Genomic DNA, 24549 nt, shown 5'->3' with positions numbered 1-24549 from the left:
CTGTTTCCATGTACTGTATTTTAAATTGAGTTATGACAACTTAATAATTGTCTGTAGTTAGGTGAAGTATCATAATCCACTTGGTTCTTGTATCAATGGAGAAGCAGAGTTATACAGGTAGCACTCACTCAAAGGAATAATAAAATGCATCTTTTACTTTACAGAGCTGTATCTCCTGAATTCTGTTTTCCTTGAGCTATTATAAAATTAAAATTCCACTACTTTGCATTTCCCAAACAGATGCCAGTGAGAGAGAGGGGAGATGGACTGGATGTGAGCAAAGAGTTAGCAAAGGAGAGCTGGCCGGGGGTTCATTCTCACCTATGGTAGTGTTGTGTACAGGAAAGAAGGTTACCTGGACCCAGCTAGGACTGTGAATTCTAGGGACACAATATTGAAGGTGTATTTGTATATTACCAAGTTCTCATTCCCTGGTAGCTCCTTTGTCCTCGTACAGTTTTCCGTTGCCCACTCTTGGCTCTTGTTCAGCAGTCCTTCACTTAACAGTTGGGTACCGAGGTAGTTGGGTGCCTTCTACAGAGATGGCTGCCGTCATGCAGGGCGGCTGAGAGTGGGTGAGGTTCCTACAGGGTGCTGTGTCTGAATCCTTATACTATACATACTTTCATTACATATACAATGTATATATACTGTACACGTACATATCTATACAATATATACCACGTATATAACTGTGTACTCTCATCATTATACTGGACAGAAGAATGTATTTTTCTTCGGTGAACAAAGATGCTTCAATTCTTTAAGACTGATATAAATATTTACTTCAAAAAGTGTAAGCACATACACTTCATAAAGTCATCAGTTCCTGATGAAATACTTCCCCACAGATTTAGAAAAATGAATTTTGTTTGACTAACTTGCAGCAGCCAGCCTTCTGACAGATTTTAAAAGCAATGTATCTGCACCTCTGTTGTACTTAGGTTATATTGTAATTATTTGTTTTCTATTAAATTGTGAGCTCCTTAAAGGGAGCCATTGTGTCCCATTTTTATATCTTAGACAGTCAATAAATGTTCAGTGATACTGTCAGGCCCAGTGTTCTCTCAACCAGTAGCATACTTTAATGAATGTACAATTGCAGGTAATATTACAAACCCATTAGAATCCCAGTGGTTAGCAGTTACAAGGTGCATACTATAGGTTTTGCATAGGTGGGCCAGGAAGAAAATTTAGAACTAATGATTTGTAGTAGAGAAGTGTTTAGGAGCTGGTTGAATTTACAACCTGATTCTAGGCCTCTAGAAACCACTGGATTCTGTAGCAGGGCAGATTGAAATCCAACAGTCTGCAGGAAAGGGAAAAAGGAGGTAGCAATCAATCATTGTGTTGCTGCTTATTTCCTCATTGTATATTGCCATCTGCCCTGTTCGTGCAAGACAACCCACAGCCGGTATCAGTGCCCTTTTCATTAGGGACTTTATGTGAACAGCTAAAGCCTTGCAAATGCAAGCAAACACTAGTTCTACCAGTAGTATCACTTTTTATGTGACCTTCTTATTCAGCAACAGATGTATGCAAAGAAATCTGGGCTCACCCACTTAGAAGCTAGTGATCTTGGAGGATTAGTCTCTGCGCCTCAGCTTCCTCATATGTAAAACGAGGGTAACAATATCTCTGTCCTACAATTGAGAAGATTAGAAATAATATATAAGAACTCTTTTAACTAGCACTCTAGCACGTCTACATTAAATATTTGATGCGACATCCCAAACATTTTTCTTTTTGAAATTTCTAGACTTAAATAGGAAAAAAAAATATTAAAATGAAGACCTCATAGAAGATAAGACCTTGATGATATAAAGAGGTGGGTAAAGCTAACATAATGAGATTCTGTCCTGCGCTCTGTAGTGGCCGTGGGCACTGCCCAAAAGATAATAGAAGAGATCATTCTCAGGACAGGGTCTTACAATTCGAGTGGCCTGGTGATCTACAGTGGCTGGGTTTGGCATCAGGGGCGTTCCCCCTGGTTCAGGCTCTGCCACTAACTTGGGGTGATGCTATGAGCCGTGACAAGCTGCTTCGCCTCTGTATTAGTGTCCTAAGTTGGCCCTACCAAAGTACCACAAGCTGAGGGGCTTAAAACAACAGAAATTTATTCTCTTCCAGTTTTGGATCCTAGAAATCTGAAAGCAAGGTGTCAACAGGGCCAGGCTCTTCGAAGGCTCCTCCCAGCTTCCGGTGGCTCCGGCAGTCCTTGGTGCTCCTGGCCTTGTAGCTCATCACTCAGGTGGCGGCTCCATCATCACAAAGCCTTCACTGTGTGTCTTCACGTGGTGTGAGAGTTCATTTTATTGTCTTGAGTAGGCCACTGGTGCCCAGATGAAACATTGTTTCTGGGTGTTTCTGTCTGTGGAGGTGTTTCTAGATGAGGATAGTATTTGGATTGGTGGACACAGAAAATGGTTTGCCCTCCCCAATGTGAGTGGGCATTGTCCGATCTGTTGAGGGCCTGGATGGAGTAAAAGGTGGAGGAAGGAGAAATCATCCCTTTTCCTGCCTCACTGATTGTTCCCAGACCTCTCGTCTGACCTTCTGCCCTGGGACTGGGATCTACATCATTGCTTCCCTGGGTCTCAAGCCTTTGGACACAGATTGAATTATGCCTCCAGCTTTTCTGGGTCTCCCGCTTGTATCTGCACGATTGTGGGGTTTCTGAGCCTCATAATCACATAAGCTAATTCCTCACAATGAATATATATATCCTCACCTGACTCCTAAGGTGGAAGGGACAAATATCCTTTCAGGTCTGTAGAAAATAAGTAGCTCATACAATCAGCTCTCTACCAGAACTCATTCCCGATAAGGTTGACTTAGCTGATGGGAAAGACGGGCCTCAGGAAATCCCTGCTCCTTTACATCCAGCAAGAGTTTGGCGATTATTGGGGAAATGGCCAAACATGCCACTTGACAGATATATTGGCTGTTTACGCATCTTATTGTAATCTTCAAAATTACTGAAAGTAGAAAAGTACACAAGTAAAAATGTTTCCAGTATAGCAAATCAATAAAAGCTCTCTTTAAAATAGCTCTATAATGTCCACATTAAATGCTCTTACGGGAGCGCAGATGCTCATGATCTGAATGTATGCTGCTATGGCTTTCCTAACCACCAAAGGTGATGGTATTAAGAAGTGGGGGGTGCTTAAGTCATGAGGGTAGACCCCTCATGAATGGGGTTAGTGTCTTTATAAGAGGGGTCCAGAGAGCTCCCTAGCCCCTTCCATCATGTGAGGACTCAGTGAGAAGGCGCCAGCCAGCAATGAACCAGAAACATGACTGGGCTGGTGCCTTGATCTTGGACTTTCCACCCTCCAAGACTGTAAGAAATAAATTTCTGTTGTTTATAAACCACCTAGTCTGTAGTATTTTGTGAGCAACCCGAATAGGCTTCAGTTACCCCCGTACTTCAGAAGATGACCTTATTTGAAAACGGCAATTGCAGATGTAATCAGTTTAGTTAAGATGGGCCCTAATCCAGTATGACTGGTGTCCTTATGAAAAGGAAATTTGGACACAGAAACTGATACACATAGAGGGGAAGATGCTGTGAAGATGCCAGGAGAAGATAGCCGTCTACAAGCCAAGGAGAGAGGCCCGGAATGGGACCACCCCTCACAGGCCTCAGAAGGAACCAAACTCGCTGATACCTTGATTTTGAACTTCTGGCCTTCAGAATTGTGAGAAAACAAATCCCTGTTGTTAAGCCATTCAGTCTGTGGTACTTGGTTACAATAGCCCTAGCAAACTAATACACATACTTTCTGGGTATTTCTTCCTGCCAGTCCCCACACCTGAGTGGGGGATGAGGAAGCCCACCAAATGTTTAAAAGGAACGTCAGAACTGACCCATCACCTGAAACTTCTGTACCGTTTACTTGGTGGCACCTTCAGCATTGTTCTTTTCCAAGGACTGGCTTTGTTAAGACTTCAGCAGCAGATGAAATAGCAGTCCTCTCTCTCGATCTTTGCTGTTTTTACAACCAGCCTAGTTTCCAGAGTTACATTTAAGACACAGCCAACACTGAAAGCGCTTGCTAGACATTCAACTCCCCAGAGTTCAGCCTTGGGTGATTCCTGCGTCCTTGAGGAAAATTAATAGGTGAGATCCAGTTCCGTCCAGGGCCTCTGGCTCTTGGTTGCAGTGAGAGCACTACGGAAGCAGGTGAGCTTGTAAAGGCAATTTCCACAGCTGTGAGAGGCCTGTCAAAACCAAAAGAGCTTGTTACCCATTAAACCGGTGCTGGCTTTTCTACAGAAGTGAAAGGGGCAAAGAAAATTTAATTTGTTAATTAATAGTCTCAATATGTATTTTTTCCTTTTCAGCCAGTACAGGCTACTCTGTCGTCTTTGAAGATGTTAGATGTGGGCAAGTGGCCAATTTTCTCCCTTTGTTCTGAGGAAGAACTGCAGTTAATTCGTCAGGCTTGTGTCTTTGGCAGTGCTGGCAATGAAGTTTTATATACTACAGTAAATGATGAGGTAATTTTTGAGAAAAAATTCAGCCACACCTATTTTCAGTAATGGATTTGCTAAACTGAAGACCTCGGGGGGGAACTAAGGAATTAAGGTAAAAAAAAAAAAAAGCACAGAGAGAGTAGGTTCTTCTTTTATATTATATAATGAAGCAGTTTTGTTTGAGGAGGACTGTGCCTATTTGAATGTAATTATAGGTTTGTCAGAAATAGAACTGCTTGAACTAACAGTGGTTTTCCCCGCAGATTTTTGTGCTTGGCACAAACTGCTGTGGCTGTTTGGGATTAGGTGATGTCCAGAGCACCATCGAACCTCGGAGACTGGATTCTTTAAGTGGCAAAAAAATAGCCTGCCTCAGCTATGGCAGTGGTCCACACATTGTCCTTGCCACAACAGGTAACCTAATAACACGGTGTAGACTTTTTTAGCTATCGCTTTGTCGAGAAACAAGACTAGGACGGCCCTTAAACTGAGAACATACTTTTTGATTGGGAAAGAGTTTGGGGCTCTGCCCTGTGCCCTGGACTATATTTTATACAACATGAAATATGAACATATCTGAATATCAGAGTAAGGTAATGGAGCACATGGAACCTAGCAATTATTGGCACTTTTGATGTAAGAATGGCAATGCTTTAAGCCTATTGTGTTTATACTTTATAAGTTAATTATTTTGCATTAAAATGCTGAACTCACTCTGGACTTTCTGAATTTGAGATTCCTGATCTAAAAGCCAGATTCCAGGATCCTCTCTAACTGTTAGAATTCTGTGATTCTTACGTCAAACAGTTGGTATTAGTAATACAAGGAATTAAATATTCTCATGGCTATTTCATGAATTCAGAATAGCAAGACATTATAATTAAAACATATTGTAGAGTTTTTCTTAAGCTGGATATTCATGTTATTAGTATTATTTAAACTGAAAGTAAATTTTATATTCTCTTGTATATTTATTTCACATTTGAAAAAAGAAGTTTTAGGGATTTTTTTGGTTGCCAGTAGGCTAGATCATTCAGACCACTTCTTCACTACAAACAACTGAAAATTCTAGGTAAAACATTACAAAATTTTTTTTATAAAAGCACCAAAGCACTGACAAGGCAGAAAGGAATTATCAGACCAGATGTGGGAGAGAGTGTGAACTAAGAAGTTAGAGGGGAACCTGAAGCTAATTTTGCCTTAAAGACATCTGCCTATCCACTCAAATGGAATCGTGGGCTAATGTACTCATGAGGTGAAGGGGCCATAGGTCAAAGACCTCTCACATTAGGCTGGGACCACAAAGGGCCACACTCTCGGGGCAAGGATGAGCCAGTTCTTCCATCGCTATGGGACTGAACTGAAGAATTCCTTGGCTCTGTACAAATCAGGAAGTAAAAACAGACAGAAAACCTCTCCCTGAGAGGTTTAACAATGAATTTATATTCCAATTCACATCAGACTAGGTGGTCGAAGAAATCTCAAGCCTTGAATTTTATTAAAGAGGGACCTTTAAGTACCTTTGAGAAGTTAATGTATATCCTTTTTTTAGGAAGGCACCTTCATTCTGGGCCTAAGGGAGTATGGTGTCACAGAAAAAATAAGTTTCCAATGGCAATTAGAAGCATGCAGTCAAAGATAACCAGGTACCTAAAGAAACAGGCACCACAAATGAGAACCAGAAAAAAAGAGCAAAAACTGACCACTAAATATCAGATAATAGAATTATCAGACACTGATTATAAGATAGCTATATTTATTGTGTTTGAAGAAATAAAAAGTGAGCTTGAGGATTCCTGCGGAGATCATAGAATATTTGAAAAAGAACCAAATATACAATATAATTATCAAAATGAAAGTCTCAGTGGACAAGTTTTATAGTGATTTAGAGACAGCAACAGATAAAATTAATGAACTGGAAGACAGATCACCAAGAAAACTGGAATGTAGCACAAAGGGACAATATGGCAGAAAATACAGATGAAATGAGTGTACTGTATTAATTCATCTATTTAAAGTTTAAAAACAGGACAAACTAAATTCTATTATTCAGTTTTATACGTGCGGGGAGTGCTTTTGTGTTGATCAGTGGTTATATTTCTTGACCTGAGTGTGTGTGCTTTATAACTATGTATAAAACTGCATATACTGGGGGTGCTGAAAAAAATATACTCAAGTGGACACTTTGGTCAGTGTTGCTCAAGCAGTAGTTTGCCATAATCAGAAGTGTCTGGACCCTGGTGGTAACCACTTTGAGAACTTGTAATTGCAGAAGTCAAACATGACTTGTATTCATCTTTTGCTATTGGTATATATTGAGTATTACAATTTTAATACAGTTTTCTTAAAATGTGTATACATTTTTTGGCACCCTCTATATTTTATGAAATTTTATGACTGTGTATTATAGTGCACAATAAGTGATATAACAAAGATTTTAAAAAATAACTTGGTGATCATTTTATAGATAAGGAAATTAAGGCCCAGAGAAGTTAAATCTCCTTACAATCTTATGTCTTTTAATTTCTACTGTTTTTTTCCTACTACTCTTAGAAGCCTTTTTTCTGCTATTTATTAAAAACCTATCTTCTAGCTATTGTAATTGCATTTATTTAAATTTCATCTTCTTGCTTTGAGGCAAGTAGACTATACGTTCCAAAAGTATTTTTTTTTATAGAATGAGTTTGGTGGAATAGGGAAGTTGATTAACTTTTGCATCTTAATTTTTAGTATTCATTTGTAGAAGTGTATATTTTCATATAATGAAGTAGATATTCTGAAGGCTGGTTATGTTTCTTTTTTTTTTTCAGAAGGAGAAGTCTTTACCTGGGGTCATAATGCTTATAGCCAGCTGGGCAATGGGACAACTAATCATGGTTTAGTGCCCTGTCATATCTCTACTAATTTGTCAAACAAACAAGTGATTGAAGTTGCCTGTGGGTCTTACCATTCTTTGGTGCTAACATCTGATGGAGAGGTGAGCACAGTCAGCATAAATCTCATTGATTTTGTCAGTAAGATTATATAGATGCTGATAGCAGTCCTAGAAATATGATCATTTGATTAAAGTAACTACCTTCCTCAAAGTCAATCTTATTCTTGTTAGCACGTCATAGTCATGATGTTTCTAGTATGAAGTTAACCTTTATGTAGTAAAGATTTCTATTACTGCAAAATTTAAAAGCATGTATTGTTCTTTCTATACTGCTATACCCAAGGGGGTTATTTGCAAAAAGAAAAACTCCCTCAATGCTGGAAAATATGGCTGAGGCAAAGTAGATATTCTTCTTAGTATTATGTGATATTTGATAATAATCATTGCTTTTTGTGTAGGTAACACTAATAACCTAACTTTATAAAGGAATACATTTTGTAAGAATAAATTTTACAAAAACTTCTCTGCCTGAGTTGTGAAAGTTGATGGATATCAGTCACTTTGAGAGCGAAGATGAGGGGCCTTAAATGCATGTTAAGGTCCAGTTGAGACTCTGTGAAGTCGTGTGTTTCGTTAAATGATCCTTCTTTCAAATAGGTGTTTGCCTGGGGTTATAATAACTCTGGGCAGGTAGGATCTGGATCTACAGCTAACCAGCCGATCCCTCGAAGAGTCACTGGCTGCTTACAGAATAAAGTAGTTGTGAACATAGCGTGTGGGCAGATGTGCTCAGTGGCGGTGGTGGACACAGGGGAGGTAAGAAGGTTATTGCATACATTGTTTAAGAAAACCTGTTTGCCGTGTCAGTGTCATCCCAACATGGTGTGTTTCTCACGACACAGAGCTTGATTGCTTCTTGTCTTTTGTGGGCATTGAGTCTCTCATTTCCTCTCAGGTCTATGTCTGGGGTTACAATGGAAACGGGCAGCTCGGACTCGGCAGTAGTGGCAACCAGTCAACCCCCTGTAGAATAGCAGCTTTGCAAGGCATTCGTGTCCAGCGGGTACGTTTACTGTTGGTTTGCGTGTGCCTAATTTTTTTTTTAAGTCTTCAGTGGCAAAAATACTAACGTATTAAAACCAGTTTTCTTAGCAGGATGAAAAGTTTTACTGCTTGGATGTCTTCATTGAAGTAAAGTTTTAAGCTCTATTTCCCTGAATTAAGTTATAGAGGTTCATCAGAAAATTTATATTTCTAGGGCACTCTCATACACAGCTGTGTATCATGTCACGAAAGGGCTTGTGTCTATCTTACTGTAGTTTTGCCACACGTGGGGCCGCAGCTCGTTCTAGAGGGTTACTGGTTAACTTAATGCTTGCCTGTCTGGGCAGGCTGCCTCTTCCCTGTTTTTTTCATTTTTGATTCTTAACCTATCTTGTGAAAACATGTTTCCTTCTATTTGCAGGCCTGAATGGATTTGGTTTTTGTCTTTCAGGTTGCCTGTGGCTACGCACACACATTAGTATTAACAGATGAAGGCCAAGTGTATGTGTGGGGTGCAAATTCTTATGGCCAGTTGGGCATTGGCAATAAAAGTAACCTGTCTTATCCTACTCCTGTCGTTGTGGAAAAGGACAGGTAATATGTGCATTTTCAAAATAACTTCAATGTTCTTTAGTGATTAAACAAACCTTAGCCATGATATACAAGTGTAGGGAATTTGCTGCTAGTTCTAGAATATTCTTTAACAAGAGCATTCATTCCTTTTTAAAACTGACTTTTTGAATTGTTAGGGAGTTTCACTGTATGTTAAGTGTTTCATTTTCCCTGAGCCTAGTTCATCTATACCTCCCACAGCTACTCTATATAAACAATGACTAACTCTCCAACAGCTATTCTCCATTATTCTTCTTCTTCACAAATCACCTTTTCCTCATCCTCATGTTCTGTTTTACATTCTTAAGAGGAAGTTGATAACATGTGAGGTCTATGTGCTGTGGTTTAGGAAGATAAAAATACCTCAAATGTGGTATAAAGCCATTCACTCAGCTACTTACAGAATTTGCCCGTTGAAAAGGGTAGAGCATCTCATTACTTCCAACTCCCAAGCTATCACTACGAGAAAGAGTAAAATGGTTAGAAGATTGACTAGTTTTGTGCACTTGTTTGCAAGGGTGTATTAAGTAATTAGCATATGCACATTTTCCCACCCAATTTATCCTATTATTTTTGAAGACGCTTTGAATTTCTCAAACATGGCCATATCAACTTTCCATTCTTTATTTCTTGACACAGTAGTATGGAACAAAACATTTAATTATGGCTTGTAATCATTGTAGAAATTAATACTGCTATTTTTTACTTTTCCTATTAATTTTTGTTAAATCTGATTTAAAAATCAATATATAGATAAATTATCTTGCATTTGTATGCAAATCACTTGTATTTTTCTCTTAAAATGAAAATGAAGAACCAAATTGTCATTTTCAACCCCTTTGATTTTCATTTGAGTATTATAAACTGGCTAATTTTATTTAACCTATGTTAAATAGGTTTTAAAAAACTGTTTTGATTCCCCCCCCACAAAATCTTAGAATAAGACCTGGACTCCTTAAGAATTGGGGAGGAGGAGAGAAGATGGAGGTGTAGAATTGGTGGGCTTGCACTAAGTGCCTACAGCCATGTCATTTGCATTTCTTTTTAAAGGTAGGTCAGAGCTCCTCAGGGACAAGAGAAAGGATAGTTTTGAGACTTTGAGTAATCTCACAAATACCTCAGGCCAGCAAATCCAGTAGTAGGGTCTTTTAGTATTTAGACAAAACAAAGAAGTGTTAAAAGACTGAATCAAGGTAACATACATGGAAATAACAACAACATATTTGTATGGCACTTTACCATTTTTCTGGTGCTGCTACACATAACTCATCTGTCCCTGGACTTACGAATCTGCTGCCATCTGGCTACCAGCAATCTGACCTTTTGCGCTGCTGGCCTGATAGTCCCAGAATGAGCTGCCCAGGACTTCTGACTGGTCACGCAGTGACAGATGGCTTGTAAGGCAGCTTGGTGGGAGAAAGAAACAGGCAGAGAAGCAGGGCATGGAAGTTACTTGAGTGCCAAGTTCCTTACCTGGTACTTGAGAGTTATCTTTTACTTTTCCATCTTTTTAAAAATATTTACAATTTGTTTAAAAAACTCCTTACCTTTTTTCAATTCTTAAATTTAAATTAATTTTTTATTAAGTTTGTTGAGGTGACATTGGTTAATAAAATTATATGGGTTTAAAGTGTACATTTCTATAATACATCATCTATATATGACATTGTGTGTTCACCACGCAGAGTCTGTTCTCCTTCTATCACCACATATTTGATCCCCTTTACCCTGTTCACCCCTTCCGCTTCCACCCTCAGGTAACCACTAAACTGTTGTCTGTGTCTAAGAGTTTTTTTTGTTTGTTGCTTTCAGTTTATTTACCTTGTTTCATTTTTTGAATTACAACTGTATAAAGGGAAATAGCTACACACTTACACACTTGCTATTGTCCACATAAACATAATTTTGTCTACAAATATCATGGATGATTGTTTTGAATGAGATATTCCTGCTTTGCTTAGTTTTCCATGCTTGAATTTCAGGTGGTAATGTCTGAGCTTGCGGGATCTCTGTCACAAGAATCTTGCAAGGGAGGAATTTACAGTCTGCTGGGACTTGTTCTGTGCCCACCAACCCTTTTCAATGACTAGAACTTTGCAGCTATAGTTATGACTTACCTCTCGGGAACTTACATCTGACTTTTTTAGAGCCCAATTACAAGGAAGTTTGACTAGTTAGAAAAACAGGATTGAATTTAGGGTGGGGTGGATAGGTCTTAGTTACCTATTCACCCAGTGTAAAGTAAAAAATTTGTCTAATTGGATTCTTTGCTAAACAACAAACGAAGGAAAACCTTTAAAATTTTTTCCCACCGAGGTCTGTTTATGATGAAGAATGCTAACATTTGCCAGCAATTTATGTTCACATAAAAGTAATTTTAATAATTAAAATGATTCTCTTCTCTCTAACCCAGTCATCTCCAATCTTTCTGCAGTTGTAATACTTTGATTCACTAGCATTTGTCTTTGTTCTTAAAGTTCCATAAAAACATATTTTAAGTTAAATTGTTTTAAAACCAACGTTGCCTTGAATTTTTGTGAATTTTGTGACTTCTGGAGGTAATTGGTAAGACCGTGTTTCCCCGAAAATAAGACCTAGCCGGACAATCAGCTCTAATGTGTCTTTTGGAGCAAAAATTAATATAAGACCCGGTCTTATTTTACTATAAGACCGTTATATAATAATATAATATAATATAATATAATATAATAGTACCAGGTCTTATATTAATTTTGGCTCCAAAAGACACATTAGACCTGACTGTCTGGCTAGGTCTTATTTTTGGGGAAACATGGTATGTGGGCCTCTTACCAAACCAGGATTGGGAATCACTGCTCTGGATCTCATTATCACTATTTTTTTCCCATTCTTCTTCCACCTCACAAATGACCGTTTTCTCTCCTTGTTTTGTTCTGTTCTTTCCCACTCTCCCCTTTTTCACTTCTAGTACTTCACGGCCATATAGCTGTATAGTTATAGATCCTCCCATTGAGGTGACACAAAACCGACTTATTATGAACATGTAGTGATTTTCTTTTTCATTAATAAAAGCTTAATAAAGTGTGAATTACGCCAGATGTCTTGACAGTAAAAGTCAATTGATAGTCATCGCCTGTTTCATAGAAGGCTGGCAAATCTGAACTTTAAAATTTGCCCCTTGGTATAAATAAGATATAGGAACATATGACCTTAGGCAGAGTGTCTGGGCTGTGGCTTCCTCCCATGCCTAGACCTGAAGGTTCCCGCTAAATTCCCTCTACTTTTCCTCCTGTGGCAGCTGCTGACTGTGCCCTACCCCTGACTTCCCATGTGGCACTAGTGTTCCAGGTAAATGTCACGAGGCCAGGTGAAGCCCAGGTCCACAGCCTCCCGCTCCTAACCCTTTTGCTTTGTCTGGACCAGCCAGCATTCCCGCCTCCTGTAATGGCAAAGGTGTCTCCCCCTTTCATGGAGGCTCAAAACAGACGTTTCAGAAGTGAATGTAGCAATTAAATTATTTTGATTTTCTGATGGTGATAGTTTAGCATAGATGGACACTGTTGTATTCCAATCAGTTAACATGTTTCATAGAACATTATCATGGAAAAGGGAGATGATCTATCATTTTAAGTAGTCTCCCAAAATACACAAAAGTTATTAAAAAAAATCTGTCTTTGCCAAGTAGGTCATTGTAGAAATGATTAAATATGATAAGAACAGAGCAATTAATTAATGTTTATCTAAATAGTGTTGGGCTATTCTAACCTCTCGCCCTCCCGGAGAATACTAAATTTGCTTTATAATCTAATACTAAGATTGCTTTATAACTAAAGTGGGTAAAATGTAGAAGGCCTTTTTCTTTTGTTAACTGCTTAGATACCTGTGTATTGAGCCCCCATCACGCCGTCAGACGGCACTACATCCCCCTCCCTCCACAATGCCAGGCGGGTGTTTTCTGAGACTTTCTCCGGGGCCATCTTTGATGCTTCTTCTTCCTGTCATTGATCTCAAAGGCCACCCGGATTCCTCCCTGGCACCATGGCGTGGACATGACATCTGCACACCTATCAGCCTTCCCCAGCTCACCCGCTAGGCTGTTCTGTCTCTCCCTTTCAGTCTATCTTGCACACTGTTGCCAGAGTAATCTAAGAATGTCATGGCCCTGTTACAAAGTGGTTTCCCATTTGTCTATCACATCAGATCAATTCTAAACCTTTCAGCCTTGGACCTAAGACTGACACTTCTGTCGCTAGCAAACCTCATTGCTCCATCCTCCCCAGAGTTGCCCATCTGTTCCAGGTATGTCCTCTTAATAGTGTATCCTCTCCAGGCTTGCTGTTTCCACCCTCTGCCTGCACATTTATACATGTATTTCTCCTTGCCTCATATGCTCTCCTCGCCCAGACCTGTACAGCCCAGCTGCATTCCCCTTTACTTTAAATACTCATGGTCCCAGAGGAGTCCCCAGGTGTTTTCCCTTACTCACCAGAGCAATGTAGTCAGTGCTGTACACTATGATGGTATCTGGGAATTATTTGCAGTTTCACAGATACGTCACTTCTCTCTTCAGCTGAGTCGTGAGCTCCTCGGCAGGCTCCATAGTTCCTGTAGCAGCTGTTAAACACTTTTAGTCATGGGAAGAAATGTGTACTGTGCCAGATAGCTTATTTCATTTACTCTTCACCACAAGCCTGTGAGATGATTGCTACCTTGTATTTTGCTCCCTTCACCTTTTTTTGTTGAGATGACAAAATGGATAATAGTTTAGGTAACTTGGCCTCTACACACTGCTATCTGACTCCCAACTCATGTCCTACCCATGACACCGAGCCATCTAAAATGAAGCGTGTTGCGACTCTCATATGTGGGGGTAACATATGAGGGTAGATGTTAACAGTAGATGCACTTTTCTTTGACTAGATATATTGTTTCCTGCTCCCTTTTCTCTATTTGTTGAAAAGAATATGCTTTTTGAGAAGCCAAATAGTACTGACCATTTTCCCCATGTGGGCAAGGTTCTTTTGTAAAACAAAAGAGATTTAGAAATTAAGAGATTTGAGCCACTTGTCTGACTTAACCATGCATATTGGAAAGGCCTTACTAATCTGAATTGATCATTAGAAATATGTAGTCTCTACATAAGGGCAGCTTTGGCACTTAAAATGCTGAGTAGAATAATATGAAGAAAACTCTATTAGATAGGCTACCATTTGTACACTAGACATCATGCTTGGAGCTTAGCATTTTCTCGTTTAATTCTCACATACTGGCCTTACAATGTGATGAAACTGACACTCCTAGAGGCCCAGGGCCATTCCCACGGTTACACAGCCTAGTGGTAGAGCTAGGGATTCCAACCTAGATCCAACATCCAGGCTCTCAACTCTGAGACATCATAGCCTCTTTTTCTCCAGTACTCTTGGGTTGTTTTTAGGAGCTGAGAGCAATCCTGTAATAAATCAGTGAGATTACTTGGGTTGCACATGAAAACAATGTCTCAGCCTTCTGAGGCAAGCTGCCAGAGCAGTCTCCCAAGTTGTACGATGACCATCCTTCTTCCTTGATTGGGAAACATCTAGTTAAAGCACACAGTGGAGGAATATCTCCACCCTGCAGTTGCTAGCCTTGGTCAGTGGGTCTTAACCAACCCTCAGTTGCTCGGTTTTGTTGAGTCTTTCCCAATAAGTTAATAAAATGATATACAAATTGTATTTAGTAAGACACTGTACTGGGTGCTTAGGGAGAGAGAAATAAGCTAGTGATTTAGCCTTCCAGGAAATTATAATCTAACCAAATAGGCTTACATATACACCTGAAGAGATAACAGGGCCAGGCTAGAGTGGTGTGGACAGGAAGTACTGTAAGAACTCAGGTGAGCAGAACTCAGGAGAGACCTCTTACCTTGGGGCTGTTTGAACTGAGCTTAAAAGGTGGGTAGGATTTTTAAGGCAGGAAGAAAGGAAAGAACATCCCTGAATAAAGACTTTAACTGTGAATAAAGACATTGAAGGGCAGTAAGTACATCTGTTTGTTGGAATATAGGGTGTTGTGGGCAAAAGTGATTTGAAAGAAGGCTGGACATAGGTGGAAGCCAAATTATAGAAGGCCTTCATGTCACATGTCTGGATTTTATTTTATGGGAAGTCGCTGAAGGTTTCAAGTACTGATGAGAATGGTGTTGCAAGAGAATGATCCACCTGCCAGTACTGTGCATTTTGGGTCAGAGGAGAGAGAACATCTAAGGCCAAGACCTAGGAGGCTGTCACATTGGTCCAGATGTGGGCTGACCTGGGGTGGTGGCAGATGGGAGAATTTACAAAGACTCTATGTTATTTGTCAACTGGATATTCTGAAGACAGTGGTGAGGAGGGAGAAGAAGTCAGAGATGATTCTGAAGTTCTGAGCCTGTCTCTGAGGATGCGTGTACCATTGCATGACAAAATCAAGATGGCACCTCACTTGGGGCAAAATAGTTTACTGTCTTCTTTGAATCTGTATGGCGTCTTATTCTTAGGGCAAAGTAATTATTTCCAAATCAACAAAATTAATGTTTCCATTAGGAAGTGTTCTAAGAACTACATCCCCAGCAATCATGAACTTATTGCACTAGGGTCTAACATATATGGATCCCAGAAAACTGCACTCTTGGGCTTCAGATGACACAGTCCAGTGAGTTAGAACTACTGAATTTACTGTTTGCAGTGTGAGTTGGGGTGACCTATAGCATGCTCCAAGTAACCCTGAAGTTGGTAAAGTTTTGATGAAAATATGTATTGAACCTGGGTCAAGATGGTCGAAGTCTTTATTATCTACTTTAGCAAGTTATGTTTTAAGGAAAAAAAATTATATCACCTTTTTTCTTTTTGGTCTTTATGCTCTTAAATTGTATTTGAATTTCAAAATGGGATGGTACATACCTTTATAGGCCTATTGGTGAGAAGTGGTAACACGGTTTTCATGAGTTACAAGTGCGTTGAAGGATAGCTTCCATGTAAATACCTGTATATTGCCTGCAAACGTAGGACTTTAGGTGTGTAAGTCTTGTTTTGTTTTTTAAATCAGTTAAACCTAAGGGAAGGAGAGATCAGTTGTTTCTTTCCCTGTTTATTGTGTTTTCTTGGTATTTGTGAATTTAGAATTATAGAGATTGCAGCCTGCCACTCTGCCCACACCTCTGCCGCCAAGACCCAGGGGGGCCACGTGTACATGTGGGGCCAGTGCCGGGGACAGTCTGTGGTCCTGCCTCACCTCACCCACTTCTCCTGCACGGATGACGTGTTTGCCTGTTTTGCCACTCCCGCTGTCTCATGGCGCCTCCTGTCTGTAGGTGAGCTGATCACTGTCCAATCGGGTGATGGCTTGAAAACTAGGAAGAGAACGCTGGTGCTCTTATTTTGAGACGAAGGACTTTATTAAGTGCAGTGTCATATGATTTGTTTCCCGCTATTGAGCTCCTGTGAAACAACTAGTTTCTTAAAAGTATCAGCCACCAACATTACATATTAAATTAAAAGTATTTTTATTTGACTCCTTTTTAATTTGACTGGGAAATCATATCTTTTCTTTTTAGCTAGTATGTTTACTCAAACATTCAAAAATTTCAATTAGTGAGGTGGTTTTGGACTTTTTTAGTTGTTTTGCTAGATTTACAAGAAGATGTGTGTGAGGTTCTAATCCTTGATGACAGAGATGGGCATCTGTATTTAGGGCAAAAAAAAGCATTGCTCAGTCGGTCAGTTATTTTGGAAAATTGGTTTTTTCATGAGTGTCAACAGAGCAATGCTATATTGTAGCCTGCATTTTTATTATGTCTGTAGTCAACTCTATGGTGTTGTTGTTTTCTTAGAACCTGACGACCACCTCACAGTGGCTGAGTCACTGAAAAGGGAATTTGACAACCCCAACACCGCAGACCTGAAATTTCTGGTGGATGGAAAGTATATTTATGCACATAAAGTCCTCCTCAAAATTAGGTAAGGAATCATTTATTTTGAGAATTGAAATAATACATTTATTATTTGCTAATCCAAGGAACTATGCTAAGCACTTCAGTAATTATGAAAAAAATGTAAGGCAGCTTTTGCTCTTATGAGCTTGTAATACAGCCAGGGAAAATACATTAAACATGAAACAAGAAACAAGAGAGGCTGGATGCAGTGAGTGCCGGGAATGTGGTTCAGGGCATAAGTACCATAGGCTTCCTGAGAGGAAGACAAACGGTCTGCCCCCCTTGGCCTCAGAGAGCAGCCAGTTGCCACTGGGTGAGTGTGTCGTGTACTTCTGGCCCTGCAGGAACTGCTTCGACACAAGCCACAGCCCCCTGGCTAGGAGCTGGGCCCAGCCCATCAGTGTCACCCCTCAGTCAGCTGTGCGATGCTGAACTTATATAGATGCTTGAAAAAAGAGAAGAGAAGGCTTTGCAGAGCAACAAGGTCTCGGGTAACGTGAACCCAGATTTTTAAGGAATCAGATTCACTGATGTATAATTTTTGAGGAATGAGCTACATCCATTTAAAGTGTGCATTTCAGGAGCTTTGACATATGAGTACATGTGAAAGCATTGCCCCAAATCAAGATATGCTATGTTTCTGTCACCCCTCAAAGATCCCCCATGCCCCAGCCCTGCGGCCAGCACTGATCTTCTTTCTGTCACTATGGATTAGTTAGCATTTTCTAGAAGTTTATACAAATAGAATTATACAGTATGTCCTATTCTGTGCCTGGCTTCTTTTAACATATGATTTTGAAAATCATCACATTGTTGTGTAACACATATTTAAATCCTACAGCAACGAATGCCATATAGCATTTTAGTTTCCAAATGCTGAGGATAGGGTTTCAGCATATGAGGAATTGGGGGACACGTAATTCAACCCATAAGAGGAAGTGAAGAAGAAACAAAATTACTCAGAGGTTATAAAAATAAACCCACATGGTTTCCATAAATGCTGCTCGATGGACGTGTGGTGAGAACTATGCCAGGGAGGAGGCAGTTTCCACCTGGCGTGGCCACAGGGGCAGGTCCAGCACAAAGGGAGCACTTGCAGCCTTGTTGAGTTAATGGTGGTTTGGAAACTGGCCAGCACAGGAAGCGAGGGGTGAGGGCAAAACATGAAGGTGTGAAGCTTGGAGAGTGTCACGTGTGGTTCTGCTCTTTCTCTGTCTCCCTGTCAGCTTTTTCCGTTTGAGCCCCACAGGACGTGCTCCCTGCAGTCATCTGCTCTTGCCCAGAACTTAGGACCTGACATGCTTTTCTTCCTTCAGGTGTGAACATTTTCGTTCTTCCTTGGAAGACAGTGAAGATGATATTGTAGAAATGAGTGAATTTTCATATCCTGTTTACCGAGCCTTCCTGGAATACCTGTACACAGACAGCATCAGCCTTCCCCCTGAGGAGGCAGTAGGTAATTGCCACCGGACTTTACCAAGAGCTTGCCAAAATGCTGGGTGACTTGGCAAAGGTGGTTTCTGTCGAGCCTAAATGAAAGTCTCTGTGAGAGCAATCACAGAAGGAGTTCTCTTTTTGTGTTGAACCCAAACTCTTTTCCCTTGTTACTACTTCACACAGAGGTTGACTGGCTAGATCAAATGAGATAGATGAATTATCAAACCATCACCAATGTGGAGCAGGTGCCATTCTTCCCTAATTACTGTATGTAAGTATTGTGCATAACGTTTAGCTAGTACACCGGCAGCCCTGAAGATGCCTGTGTTACAAAGAAGATAAAATGGACATCATAAGTAGCCCTGCTGGTCTCCATAACTGTCAGTTTCCTTCCCAGATGGCTTTGGGACACATCACTGTGGTCTGGTGCATCCTGTCTGGAAAGGAGTGAGGGGCGTTCATGGCACCTCAGGCTAACTGACAATAAAAGAGCAACACGGTGGGGGGGGGTGCGTCCAATGGGCGCAGAGTAAAAAACACACTAAGTTTCAGGTTACAGTTGTCAGCAATATTGTTGGCCAGTGGTACAGAGAAATTCGGGAACTACTTCTACAAGGAACTAAAACAAGGGTTCGACCCCCCCAATTTTTAAATTAAACACTCATTTTACATGTATAAACCAATAACACTTCTTCCCAGATCAGTATTTCATTTTACTCAGGTAAACAGAACACTGATTTCTGAAGCTTTATAGCCTTCCTTTCCTTCTTTCCTTCCTTTCCTTCTTTCCTTCCTTTCCTTCTTTCCTTCCTTCCTTCCTTCCTTCCTTCCTTCCTTCCTTCCTTCCTTCCTTCCTTCCTTCCTTCCTTCCTTTCTCTCCCTCCCTCCCTCCCCCCTCCTCCTCCCTCCCTCCCTCCCTCTACAAATATGTTACATTTGTACATGCCCTCTGTGAGCTGCAGCTCCTCTCCGTGTCTGAGGAGACAGACGGAAGCCCTGTCCCTGTGGAGCTTGTATTCAGATGAGGGAGACCAGCCCTAAACAAATAAATACAGGCGTCCAGTTGGGAGGGCGAAGGGAGGCCTCCATCAGGAGGTACACTGAGCAGAGACCTGGCGGAGGCATGAGGGAGCAAGCCACGCAGATACCCGAGGAAGAGCACTCTAAGCGAGGAAACAGTAGGTGCAAAGGTCAGACAGGAACACGTTTAACAGGTGGAGGAAGACGAAGGGGGCCGGGGTGGTTGGGGTGGACTGAGCGAGGCTGATCGTGGTAGGAACTGAGGTCAGACAGAGCTGGGCAAGAGCGCGCATAACCTCAGAGGCCATGGTGAAGAGCTTGCGTTTTATTCTTGGTGTGATGGAAAGCCTTGCAAGGTTCTGAGCATAGGGATTGTGTTCTTTAGGATTTGCTGTAACTCTAAGAGTAAAATGAAAAGAAAAAAGTGGCTTGAACAAGATGGTTTGTTTCTGTCTCTTAGGGTTACAGCACAGGGCCTTCGTACATGTGGCCCGTTCCTAGGATCCAAGATTGCATCTTGGATCCTAGCATTATGGGCGGGAGAGAGGAAGGGACAGTGACACGGAGGCAAAGGGCAAGTCTGAGTGTCTCTTAAGGAAGGGTCCTGGAAGTTCCACTTATTTCAGACCATAGACCAGAGCTGACAGAGGCCATCACTGAGCTGCCTAAGAGGGAAGTTGGGGAAAGTCTGGTCATCTCCAGATGGCCAGGACTCAGCTAAATATTCTATGATTTTGGAAGAAAGGGAGTGTGAGTGTGTGTGTGTCGTGGGGAAGCAACAAGCAGCTTCTACCACAGGAGAAATGGGATTTGTTTTGAAAAGATTAGTAGTTATAATGGTTCAGGTGTGAGATGATGGTACCCTGATTAGTGTGGTGCAGCAGTGGTGGTGGTGAAAAGAGGTCAGATTCTGGGTATATTTTAAAGATGGAGCTGATGGGTTTTGCCGATGGATGGGATGTGGGCTGGAGGGAAAGAGAAGGATGACTGCTCTGACATACTTGGCCTGAGTGGCTGGATTAATGGGAAGTATCAGTCAGTAAGATGAGGAAGGTGGAGAGGTGTTGCTCTTGAGTTTGACAAGTCAAAGGAGTTTGAGCTGCTCTATGAGACACCCAGTGGCAGTTATTTGGTAGGCCCACCCCTAACATTTGCAGGGCCTACAAATGGTAGCCACGTACCATGTCTAAAAACTTACTTATGTGTCAAGCTAACAAACTTCAGATAAAATACATTCAGTCCTCGTACCTTGAGTAGTATACCTTCATTGAGAACTGAAAGGCCAGGTTGGGGTTTTAGTTGGAATTTAGTTGTAGGACTCCTGGGAGTTGTCCACTGGAGCACAGTGGCCCTGGGGTGGGGGTGGGTGGGGGGACAACAGGCCTCTGGCTCCAGCTGCAGCCTGCCGCCTTTCTTCTCCCACCATCAGCTGCATCCTTCCTCACAAGGGCTATGTGGGCACCACGGCCTGCATGTCCAAGCTCTATCCACCCCACCCCGGGCCACCCTTGGGACGGGGGTCTGCACTTGGGTAGTATGGTTTGGAGGGAAGGAAATACCCACACGTGCCCTCAGGGCCAATTAGGCAGAGAATCCCAGGATCCCACATCCCCAAAGTGTGGTCTAAGAGTGAGTGGGTGCATGGCTCCTTGGCCACACTTTTGGTGAGGGGTCTGCCTGGAGGAAGCACAGAGCAGGGACTTGGGGCAGGGTCCTCCCTCAGGGCATTTCTTGTGGTACATGCAGATGTGAGTCTCAGTTTGGAAGGTATAGGGCCACTGATAAGAGTTTGGGAGTTGAGAACTGACGAAAAGTAATCGAGCCATTCACAACTCTCAAGATTTCAGCATCCTCCAATGGGCCATAGGTTTTTCTTCCATAACTTTGATAATGTTTATCATGTTACAATGAAAGTAAGTTTCCAACCAAATTCTTCCATGTGTGCAAAACTTAGCAGCAGACAGATACAAAGAGTTAATGTTGTAAGACTGATGAAATCCCTGCTCTCTGTCCATTAGGCCCTCAGTGAAGTAGCTTGCACGAAAGGGTAGCTTGAAGTGGATGTGATGATATTCTAGTAGCAAGATTCAGCTAACCTTTTGGTCAGGTGACAACCTAGACCTGGAGCCAGACCTAGCGAGTGTACTTCTCCAAAGGTGTAGGGATGCTGAGCTCATGGTGCTTGCACCCCGTTCATGTGAGGGCAAAAGGACCTTCACAGTATTTCTAGCCAAGCCACATATCCCCAAGACCACTCAGTTCACCAATGACAAAGTATTTCGAGCACTCTTTAATGAGGATCTGAAGCTCCCGAAGGGTCTTTCAAATGCTAACTGACCATTCCTGATTAGAGCACTTCAGTGTTGCTTGAGATAGATTAAAATGAACTCACATATGTATATCCCTCTATGTTGAATTATTTGAAAGTAGATGACAGATAATGTAACAGGAATCATCAGCATTTATAGGTGGTATTTAACTCATGGGGCTGGAATCACTTAGGGAAGTAAGTGAAGTAAGAATCTGAGGATTGAACGCTGCGGGACTCAAATATTTGGAAGTCAGGAAAAGGGGTCCAGCCAGGAAACTGAAGAGTAATTAAGGAGAAGGAAAACACTGTAAACAAGTAACAAAACATTTCGTCAATCACATGGAATTCTGTGTCAGTCTTGAGGAAGATGAAACTGGAGAATAGCCCCTGGGACTTGGCCCTGTGGAAGCCATGAGTGACAATCACAGGTGTGATGTCAGAGTGGAGGGGGTGGGGTTCTGCCTGAGGTGAGAAAATGGAGGCAGCAAGTAGGGATGACTCTCCCCTGGAGGTCACTGTAGAGAGGAGCAGAGAAATGGGGTAGGGTGATGGGATACAAATGTGTACACGAAGGGTTTTCTTTTTTAAAACCATGAGCACTGTTATGGCACGTGCATATGCTGATGGAGAGGACCAGGCAGCAGATATTGGTAATGTGGGCGGACAGATAATTAGAGGGGCATTTCTAGGCAGTATATTAAAGCTATTTTCACTGTGCTTTTATTTTTCCACAGCTCCTTGTTTGTGTATTGTATTTGCTTAGTTCGGCTCCATTCCTAGGTAGTCACCTGCTCAGAGTGTAAGTCAGCACAAGTCTGTTTTACACAGCCTTCCTTAAGGAGTATATTCAAAGAAACATCAAAATCATCTGTGAAGGGGTGCATGAGTTTAAATCAGGATGCTTGAAATCACTCTCCCTAATAAACATCTCTTTCCACAAGGGTTGCTAGATTTGGCTACATTTTATAGAGAAAATCGTTTGAAAAAGCTCTGCCAACAAACTATCAAACAAGGAATCTGTGAGGAAAATGCCATTGCTCTGCTCTCTGCTGCTGTGAAATACGACGCTCAGGTAAGAAAAGCGTTTTGTCAACTCGCTGACCTTCTAGAAAAAATAGATGTCTACTTCATATCTTAAATGAAACTAAAATCTAGGTAGATGAAAGACTTACTGTAAGCAAATACAATAAAGTATCAGAAAAAATACTAGTGAATATTTATGTAATATCACCTGGAAGGCAGAAACTATAAAGGAAAAAAATTGATAGATTTGATGTCAAAATGATAAAAAAAATTTATACACCAAAAAATGCCACCTGGAAAATTAGAAAATAAACAGTACACTCGGAAAATGTTTGCAACATACAATGATGCAAGTTTGGTGTAGTTAACGTATAGTTTTTAAAAAACAAAAAGAAAACATGAGTTTGAAAAAAATGAACGAAATGGATTTATGAAAAAATGAAAGCAAGATAATTTTTCATCTGTCATACCAGGGAATATATTTTTAGAAATAATGCAGGCTCAGAACAGTGAATGTTCTTCTAAACTGCTGATGAAAGTGCAAATTGGTACAGTCATTATGGGGCGCAATTTGATATAATATGTATTAAAAGCTTTAATGATGTAATCCTTTAAGAAATTCACTTAAAGGAGTTTGTCTGAAGGAAGTAATTATGGATTGAGGCAAAGATTAACTTCAGAGATGTTTACTGCAGCATTGTTTGTAATTTTGAAAAATTAGAAAAAGTCAACATGAACAGTAGAGGATTGTTTAAACTATACGATGTTAATACTATGAAATTGTGCATCTAACTAACATTAACTGAAAAACTTTTTTTTATTTTTTAAGTATAAATAGCTGAATTAAAGACTGAAATTCATTAGCTAAATAGAAAAAACTGAAAAATATAGTAAATAGTTATCTTTGAATTGTGCAATTATGGATGATTTTCATTTCCTTATCTTTGCTTGTTTTTTTTGAACTTTCTACGGTCACCATGTATTGTTTTGATAATAAAGAAAGGAAAGAAAACCTGTCTTGGAGCTAAATCTTTAGGAAACAGGCTATATATCTTAGAGTCGATTTCCTTTTGGTATAAGGATATCCTCTCCTTTGGTTGAAAAAACAGGGACATTTTAGCGGAAAAAAGGTTATAACTTCTTTTCTGCTTATATAAATAATATGCTTATTAAAGAACACTTGGAAAATACAAAAAGTATGAGGAAGGAAATGACTCATCAACCAGAGAACATAACATTTTCACACAGCTCCTTCTGATTTTTGACTAGCTTATCTCTAAGTGCTAGATTTTTTTTTTAACGTAACATTTAAAATAATCTTATCCACTTTGAAACACAGACATTTAAAAGCATAGTGAATGCTTGTCTTTCATTGTGGTAATGCTACATCGGGCACATGCAAAATGCTTTTTGGCCAAAATCAATGTGCTTTTTCTAGTTTGTTAAAGTCATGTGATAATACTAGACTCTGGTAGGCTACCTCAGGTGACAAGATAGTGGGCATATAGTGTTTCCATCTGAACTAAACTTAATTTCCAAGACTATTTCATATTCCCTATTTATGTGAATTATTTGTATGGTTACCTTCCAGCCCTGTTTTCTAGGAAGTAAGTTCCTGGAGGAATGAAAGGTCTTTGCTTTGCTCACAAGTGAATCCCTAGTGCCTAGGAAAGTGCCTGACACATAGTAGGCACTCATTAAATGTTTTTTAATGAATGTTCAACGTTGCCTGTAGAGACACTGTATTTTACTACAGCTTATTTAACTAATTGTACCCTAAATTAGTATAATAGATTATAAGTAAAATAGACCATATGTATA

The 24549-nt window shown here is 40.6% G+C and overlaps 1 protein-coding gene across 15 annotated transcripts in view; it reads left to right on the top strand.

Annotated features, from left to right (window-relative positions):
* Window positions 1-24549, top strand: part of RCBTB2 (RCC1 and BTB domain containing protein 2) — a 42372-nt gene that overhangs the window by 12470 nt on the left and 5353 nt on the right. For 6 of the 15 annotated variants that reach the window (XM_081046869.1, XM_081046867.1, XM_081046866.1 and 3 more), the window contains 10 exons: window positions 4348-4503; window positions 4743-4893; window positions 7290-7456; window positions 8012-8170; window positions 8310-8417; window positions 8850-8992; window positions 16126-16316; window positions 16836-16962; window positions 18254-18393; window positions 22647-22777. In XM_081046869.1, coding sequence (XP_080902995.1) covers window positions 4378-4503; window positions 4743-4893; window positions 7290-7456; window positions 8012-8170; window positions 8310-8417; window positions 8850-8992; window positions 16126-16316; window positions 16836-16962; window positions 18254-18393; window positions 22647-22777 — 1443 coding nt within the window. In that variant the 5' untranslated portion in view covers window positions 4348-4377. Of the gene's footprint in view, window positions 1-1759; window positions 1829-4347; window positions 4504-4742; window positions 4894-7289; window positions 7457-8011; window positions 8171-8309; window positions 8418-8849; window positions 8993-16125; window positions 16317-16835; window positions 16963-18253; window positions 18394-22646; window positions 22778-24549 lie in introns of all 15 variants that reach the window. The other 9 variants (XM_081046864.1, XM_081046862.1, XM_081046861.1 and 6 more) reach the window with 2 other exon arrangements.

The sequence above is a fragment of the Rhinolophus hipposideros genome (genome assembly GCF_964194185.1).
Source record: "Rhinolophus hipposideros genome assembly, chromosome: 4".
Taxonomy (NCBI): domain Eukaryota; kingdom Metazoa; phylum Chordata; class Mammalia; order Chiroptera; family Rhinolophidae; genus Rhinolophus; species Rhinolophus hipposideros.
Note: the sequence above shows the minus strand (reverse complement) of the source record. Positions and strands in the feature narration are given on the sequence as shown.